Source organism: Alligator sinensis, unplaced genomic scaffold (genome assembly GCF_000455745.1).
Source record: "Alligator sinensis unplaced genomic scaffold, ASM45574v1 scaffold651_1, whole genome shotgun sequence".
NCBI classification, from domain to species: Eukaryota; Metazoa; Chordata; order Crocodylia; family Alligatoridae; genus Alligator; species Alligator sinensis.
Window position 1 is genome coordinate 2,256,751 of NW_005842014.1, and position 8,629 is coordinate 2,265,379.

Here is an 8,629-nt window from a genome sequence, read left to right on the forward strand (position 1 = left end):
ATAGGGTGGAAATGCAGGGGAAGATTCAGAGTTGTAGATCCTGAATAAAAGGAAATGCTTCCCTGCAGATGTGAGTAAGGCACAGGTGCAGGGTAACATGGCCAAGAGCATTATCCTGATTAAACTTTTGTATTTCTCTTAAGGGAAATACAACCTATGTCTGCCCTTTTTTTTTAGCATGAGGAAGGCACTTGATGCTCAAAATGCTTGTCCAACAGTTCTCTCAACTCTACAGCCAATCCAATAAAAATATCACAAAAAAGCCTTGCTTTCAGACATTTCCTGAACCAACGTGGCTACAGAAACACTCCGACCCTTTATTCCCCTTAAGAAAGTAACATGAAAAATGAGCTAATAATAATTCACTGTATAATTGAGGCTTCTCTACAACTTTTGAGCTCCTTATAGGACAGTGGTAACAGAACATAAATTGAAGTAAGAATTCGAACACGGAGCAAATCAACTATAGTTCAGGTTTAAAAATGGAACACGCAACTCTTTGTATTTACCCCAAATACACGACTTGGCAGCAGAAACCCACATGAAACAGGAAACTTACAGTGAAAAGGGAAAATAAGCCTAGAGTCCTGTCTGAAAGAAGGCTGTAGCCGTATGTACTCTGCTTTGGCCAGCAGCACGTTTCAAAGCCCTCTGGGGAACAAAGCCCTGGGACTCATTATTCTCTCAAGACAGTGGTTCGGACATCAGCACAGCTTCCTAGAGTAAAAAGGCCAGAAGAGATGACTGTCTCATCTAGTCCGAGCTCCTGTACAACACAGGCAACTCTGTTTTAAGCCCAATAACTTGTTTGGTTAAAGTGCATCCCCCCAGGAAGAAAGCCTTGAAGTGAAGATACAAAGAGATGGAGAATCCACCACTTCCTTTGGTACTCTGCTGCGTGTCCAAACACCCTCACTTGAAAAAAAAAACCCAACACACCGTTATCACCTGCACCTACTTCCAATTTGAATTTGCCTTATTTTCCAGCCTTTAATTCCCATCATGCTTTTCTCTGCTAGACTAAAGAGCCCTCTAGTACCCAGTACTCCTCCTCATTAAAGTACTTAGACACTAATCAAGTCACTTCTCCATCTTCTTTTCGATAAAATGAACAGATCGAGCTCTTTAAGTCTTTCAGTTTAAGGCATTTTCTCCAGCCTTTTCTAATCATATGTACGGCTCTTCTCTATATCTTTTTCAGTATCAGTAAAACTTGTAATCTTAAAGAATGAAATCATATTTGTTTCCTGAAAATCACATTGACTATCATTAACTGTATTGCCATTACTCATTACAATATTGGTCAAATCCCTTATCAGCTTTCCATTATTTTGCCAAGACATGACATGAGGCAGTTCCCCCTAGTCATCCCGCTCGCTGTACCTAATTATTGCTATGTGAGGACCCTTCCAGCCTTCTGAAATGTTCCTGATATTCCATGATTTATTAAGCATTAATACCAGCAGGCCACAGATCTTCTAAACTAACTTTTTCCAGATTCCTGGCCCACGTTTTCAGGGCTAGCTTATTTAAAAGTGTTTATTCCTAACAGACGATGTTTAACATCCTTAGCTACTAATGGACTGGAAAGCATTTCATCAGCCTCATGTGTTGCTGGTACCTTACCCTTCTTCTTTCCACACGCAGAACAAAAATTTACCAAACACTTCTGTCTTTTTTGCCTTGTATGAACAATTTTACCATCTTATCTGATAAAAGGCCCATGCCATTGCTAAAATGTCATTTATCCCTAAGATTCTCAAACTCCCCTTGGCCCTGACAGCCACAGAGCTTCCCTAATGCCTTTAAATTCCTGTATCAATTTTCTACACTGCAGAACTTTTAACTTGTTATATATTGCTTTTGTATTCTAACTACTGCTTTCCTGTCTTTGCACAGTGCATAATTAACTCATTAACACAAGATGTTGTAGAGGCTGAACATTTAACCAAGTTCAAAAGAGGAATGGACAAATTCATGCACAAGAAGCCCATCAGTGGGTATTAAACATGACAGTAGGGCTGCAGCCTCCAAATTAGGATGCCTTATGCCTTTATATGCTAGAAGCTGCAAAGGAAGAGGAGCAGGGGACAAATCAGTTTGGACAGGACCTACATACATATCCTTCCCTTTAGCACCTGCTTTGTGCTAGTGCAAGATACAGAATGCTGGGCTAGATGGCCCTGCAGTCTGAGCCAGTTATGGCATCTCTGATGTTCTTAAAGCTTTTAGCTAGTTATCTTCTTTCCAAAATGAAGACGTGTGGCTTTTTGGCCAGCAAATAAATTCTTAAAGAATTGCCAATATTCATTTACAATCTCTGCAATAAGCAGTAGGGCAATGAAAAGTCTCAAGCATCACAGCAGGTTGTCATTAAAGACTAACATTAAAGAAATGCATGTGCTTGCTGATAGTAAATGCTGCAGGCTACAGCATGCAGATGTGCAAATACAGCTACTGTTAAAAAAGGAGAGAAAGAAAGTTCAAGCAGCAATGCTGAATTAAGTCAATAATTAGAGGGTTTTTTGGTCACCTTGCTACTGTAGATAGCACACAAGCTAATGACAACACTGCAGGGAGAATTAGCCCAGAAGGAGAAGTCTGCTGGCTCCTTCTCAACTAGTTTGACTTCAATAATAGTAACAGCCACTATAAGCTTCAGGCAAGAAAGACTGAATCCAAATGAAGTTAAGTCACCAGCTGCAGGCTGCCATGCCTCTAATAAAGACACTAAGAAGAATGGGGTTAGCAAAATGAAGTCTGGTTTTGTTTTATATTATTTAAAATAGCTTCATGGTAGAGAGGACAATCCAAAGGATGAAGTGCATTGATAGTGCATATACCGTGCTGAACATACTGAGGAGCTAAAATAGCAAAATACATGGATGGACATTCTAGACTTCCCTACCACCAGACAACACAGACCACAGATAACCCTGGAAACACCTGCAGGCCCTTTTTTTAGGCATCACTAGTACCAAAAACTGAGGACTAAATATGCCTCAGGGACAACTCTGAAACCTGCTGCCTCCAGTGGGCTGCATATCTATATCGGACTGGGTTTTTGGTTGTGGCTGTGTTGGTCTAAGGACATAGGCAGGCAAGGTTCTTTGGGTAGATGTGATATCTTTTATTAGCCCAACTGAGTTTGTCTAATGAAAGATATCACATCTACCCAAAGAACCTTGCCTGTCTATAGCTGACTGGAATTTTGTATGCAATTCTGTGATATATAAGGGAAAAATGAATCAAATTCAATTGCTTTTGGACTCTGTCTTTACTGCTGTTAACCTTCTCTACTTTGGGAATATAGTGCAAACAAGGCATGCACAGACTGTAAACTTCAGCACTAGTATAAATTACTTGAATCTGACAAAGAAGTGCTCCAGAAAAAAGTCAGCATTAAACTACACTGGTTTAAGTGTCATACGTCTACCATTGCCTGGGGTCAGCCACTTATTACAGGCAAACAGGCCCTTAGGTAGCTAAGGCTTTGTCTGCTCTGATTCCCAGCGTAACTTACTCTGGTGTGCAAAACGGATGTGAAACACAACAGTATAAATGTGTCCTGTGTCCAGGCATTTCATGTGGCTCAAGTGAGTCTGATTGCATTTTTCAATAATAATCCAGCTACTCAGACAGACTGGATTAGGGCCACCAATTGATTACATTAGCAGAGCTGAGCAATGCTGATAACCTGAGCTGAGGGGCCAAACAGCTTATATTGAAAGAACCATCAGGCTTAAAGCAAGGAGATGTATGTGGATTGGACTCAAGTTGGAAAAAACACCTGAGCTATGGTTTAGGTTAACTTTGCAGTGATGAAACTCTGTATGGAGCTGGCACTGCAGGTCCAGAGTAGAGAAGCAGGAAAAGAAAATGAATCCTAGTTTTGTCACTGATATCAGAAGATATGACTATAAAGGAGGAATAAGATGCAAAGACAGCATTTGTACAAACACATTACAACTTTGCAGAATTGCAGCTGATCTTTAACTAAACCATGGTAGCATTTATTTTTAAAGATAACATGAATAAAATGATTACCAAGCTACTTGCAATTTTGTTCTAACAATTCTGAAAACATGTTTTGACAAAGGTGTTTAAAAAACCTGGAGCATCTTTGCACAGGCACACAATACAGTCAACAATTACTTACAAGCAAATTTTTGAATACTTTAGGTGCATTTGTAAGAAATTCTGCTTGAAGCAGAACATGGGTCTATAATGGAAAAGTCCTTTGATTCTAACTCAAAAGTCAGCCTTTTTATTGTTCTCTCAGTAAGATATAAAGGTTCAATCCCTGTTGAATAATACGTATTTCATGAAAAAGTGTAATGCAACTAAAATGTATTGTACAACACCGAAGAACTCATACCTGCTTTACCACTGTAACGGTTCCAGGCGCCATGGTAACCACAGAAGCAACTGCAGCGGCATCGTGGGTCTCTGAACCCAACTCAATGATTTGCTGAAGGATGTTTACAGCAGTGGGGTCAAGTCTTTCACCTTACAGAAAAGCAATGAACACAAGACAAATTATAGCCAAGACCATTCTAAAGGTAAAGAAATCAAAATGCTCCAAGCATTCTTGTCCCTCTTGTGTCCACTCCACTTGTAAACCTCTTGCTATAATTTCTAACAGCTCAGTAACATCCTTTTAATTGTGGTTCCCAGGGACAAAGTATTCAGAAAATACATCTCCTGGGGAAGATGATAACTGCAATGAAGCTGCATTGTTCATTTTTACTCCTATTTGAAGACGATCTGAAAGAATGTAGTGATGAAACAAACAAAAGGCAGAACTTGGAGCACTAAGCGTAAATCATGAAGCTGTAAGGCTTTATAACTCCAAGTATGGATTTGCTGCAGATTTAGTTTTAACAGCATCTGAACTCTTAAACTTGTAATCAGGACAGCTATTCAGTATGCTCTTGGTCTGACATTACAATCTGTTTGACCTTCTGTGGTTCCCCTTAACCCAGAACAGCTACTCTTGTCAGTAAAGTGTTAAAGGGGAAATGAAGACTTTGCATGATCACACCCATTCCTCTATCTGTATACCACATCAATGCATCTGCCACACTTTTCATCCATGCAAGGTGTGCAGCTCAGCCAGAGGAAGTCATAGTTTACAAAAAAAATAGGGCCACACTCAGGCTGCATACAAATGTTTGCTGCACCCGGTCTAAAATCACACAGCTTACTTTAAGCCATGTGATTAGTCCGGGAGTGGTGTGTACAGGTTCGCCAGTGCCGGAAGCCATCTGGGAACTCAGTGCAAGTAACCTGGGGTAGAGAGGAAGAGCAGGTAGCACTGGGGGACTAGGAGGTACATGTGAGAGGTCCAGGTTTGGCGCTGTGGGGACTAGGAGGTACATGTGGGAGGTCCAGGTTTGGTGCTGTGGGGACTGCAGCTTGCACGTTCCTTCCAGTGACGGCCAGGTCAGGGAGTGCCTGCGGTGTGAGCGATGCCTCCTGGTGGTGGGACAGTTCAGGAAGGACAGGCAGGGGAGAAGAGGAGGACAAGTTGCACTTTATGTAAAAGAGCCATATGATGGCTCAGAGCTCCAGTATGAAGCTGGAGATAGGCCTGCTAAGACTCACTGGGCTAGGGTCAGAGGGGAGGGCAATAAGGGTGATGTTGTGGTGGGGGTCTGCTATAGACCACCAGACCAGGAGGAAGTGGTAGATGAGGCTTTCTTCAAACAGCTAGTGGAAGTTTCCTGATCACAGGCCCTGGTTCTCATGGGGGACTTCAATCACCCTGACATCTGCTGGGAGGGCAATACAGCAGTGCACTGGCAAGCCAGGAAGTTTTTGGAGAGTTGGGGACAACTTCCTGGTGCAAGTGCTAGAGCAGCCAACTAGGGGCCGTGCTCTTCTTCACCTGCTGCTCGCAAACAGGGAAGAATTGATAAGGAACGTCGTAGTTGATGGCAACTTGGGCAGCAGTAACCACAAGATTATTGAGTTCAGGATCCTGAGGAAAGGAAGGATGGAGAGCAGCAGAGCAAGGACCCTGGACTTCACAAAAGCGGATTTTGACTCACTCAGGCAACTCGTGGGCAGGATTCCCTGGGAAGCCAGTCCGAAGGGGCAAGGAGTCCAGGAGAGCTGGCTGTACTTTAAAGAAGCCTTACTGAGGGTGCAGGAACAAACCATCCCAATGCACAAGAAGACTAGCAAGCATAGCAGAAGACCAGCTTGGCTTAGCAGGGAACTTTTTAGTTAACTAAATCACAAAAAGGAAGCTTATAAGAAGTAGAAACTTGGACAAAGAACTAGGGAAGAATATAAGAGCATTGCTCAGACATGTAGGGATGAAGTCAGGAAGGCCAAAGCGCAATTGGTGTTGCAGCTAGCAAGGGATATGAAGGGTAACAAGAAGGGTTTCTACAAGTACGTTGGTAGCAAGAGGAGGATCAGGGAAAGTGTGGGTCTCTTTCTGAATGGGGGAGGCAACCTAGTGACAGAGGATGCAGAAAAGGCTGAAGTGCTCAATGCCTTTTTTCTTTCAGTCTTCACAAGTAAGGTCAGCACCCAGACTACTGCACTTGGCAGCACAGTTTGGGGAGGAGGTGAACAGCCCATAGAGGTGAAAGAACAGGTTAGGGAAAAGCCTAGAAAAGCTGGGCATGTACAAGTCCATGGTGTCAGATCGGATGCACCCAAGGGTGCTGAGTGAGTTGACTGATGTGATTGCAGACCCACTGGCCACTATCTTTGAAAAAATCATGATCAGAAGTCCCAGATGATTGCAAAAAGGGCAAACATAGTGCCTATATTTAAGAAAAGGAAAAAGGAGAATCCAGGGAACTACAGACCAGTCAGGCTCATCTCAGTCCCTGGAAAAATCATGGAGCAGATCCTCAAGGAATCCACTTCTAAGTACTTGGAGGAGACAAAGGTGATTAGGACCAGTCAGCATGGATTCACCAGGGGCAAGTCATGCCTGACCAACCCAATTGCCTTCTACAACAAGGTAACTGGCTCTGTGGATGTGGGGAGAGCACTGGACGTGGTGTACCTTGATTTTAGCAAGGCTTTTGATACAGTTTCCCACAATATTCTCCCAGGCAAGCTAAGGAAGTATAGGCTGGATGAAGGGACTGTAAGGTGGATAAAAAACTGGCTAAAGCATCAGGCTCAGAGGATAGCAATCAATGGCTTGATGTCTAGTCGGCAGCCGGTATCAAGTGGAGTGCCCCAGGGGTCGGTCCCGGGGCCGGTTTTGTTCAATGTCTTCATCAATGAGCTGCAAGATGGCATAGAGAGCACCCTCAGCAAGTCTGCAGATGACTCCAATACACTGGAGGATAGGGCTAGGATTCAGCATGGCCTAGACAAATTGGAGGATTGGGCCAAAAGGAATCTCATGAGGTTCAGCAAGGACAAGTGCAAAGTCCTGTGCTTAAAACAGAGCAATCCCACGTACCAGGACAGGCTGGGGGCTGACTGGCTGGGCAACAGCTCTCCAGAAAAGGACCTGGGGGTGACAGTGGACAATAAACTGAACAGGAGCCAGCAGTGTGCCCTTGTTGCCAAGAAGGCTAATGGCATCCTGGGCTGCATTGGTAGGTATGTCGCCAGTAGGTCAAGGGAAGTGATTATCCCCCTCTATTTAGCACTGGTGAGGCCACATCTGGGGTACTGTGTTCAGTTTTGGGTCCCTCCCACTACAGAAAGAATGTGGACAAAGTGGAGAGAGTCCAGATGACGGCAATAATTTAAGTGGTGGCAAATGACACAACAAGGAGTGATAGTCTCGAGTTGCAGCAAGGGAACTTTAGTTTAGATAGTAGGAAGAATTTTCTCAGTAGGAGGGTAGTAAAGCACAGAAACAGGTTACCCAGAGAGGTGATAGAAGCTCCATCCTTGGAAGTTTTCAAAACCCGGCTAAACAAAGCTTTGGCTGGGATGATCTAATTGGAGACGGTCCTGCTTTGAGCAGGGGGGTTAGACTACATGACCTCCTGAGGTCCTTTCCAACCCTAACTTTCTATGAGTCTATGATCCCCTGGAGCAAACAGAAGTTCACTGTTGGGTATGGCGGGAGGGAAATCTAGCTGCTGGCTGGAAGCTTGCAGCCAGTTTCCCCTAGCAATGGTCCCTCCTCTCTCCCAGTCTGTCCCTGTTTCAGAATGGGAGTGAGGAAAGGGAGCAGAAGGAGTTCAGTCTAGGGGTCCCCCAGCCAGTGCTGGAGAGTGGGGCGGGTGTATTGCAGCCCTCCCATCTTGGGGGTGGGGGCTGCAATACACCTGCCCCACCCTGCAGTGGGAGCTGAAAGCCCCCCAGACTGAAGTTATAAACTGCTTTCTGTGGCCAGATTGGGCAAAAATTTTCACTTCTGTATGCACTTCAAATATAACATCTGTATATACCCTCAGTTATACAACAACGTGAAAGAAACAATCAGACCACAACAGGTCAACAAAGAATTCCTTTGCTGTGAGGACCACACACTCCCTATGTGAGTTTTCTATCTGTCCTGATGCTCTCATGCACGCACACACATGTGCGCGCACACAAACACACTCAAAGGAACTGACACACATCAAGACTAAAATGATGTGGCAGGGGTATGTTATGCTAAGTGACAGCCTGCATGTGTTACAGCAGCCCAAAT

The 8,629-nt window shown here is 43.9% G+C and overlaps 1 protein-coding gene across 6 annotated transcripts in view; it reads right to left on the reverse strand.

The window, feature by feature from the left end:
• Positions 1 to 8,629, reverse strand: part of ZFAT (zinc finger and AT-hook domain containing) — a 226,156-nt gene that overhangs the window by 17,746 nt on the left and 199,781 nt on the right. For all 6 annotated transcript variants that reach the window (XM_025202075.1, XM_014519165.2, XM_025202076.1 and 3 more), the window contains one exon: positions 4,379 to 4,509. In XM_025202075.1, the coding sequence (XP_025057860.1) occupies positions 4,379 to 4,509 (131 nt within the window). The remainder of the gene's footprint in view (positions 1 to 4,378; positions 4,510 to 8,629) is intronic.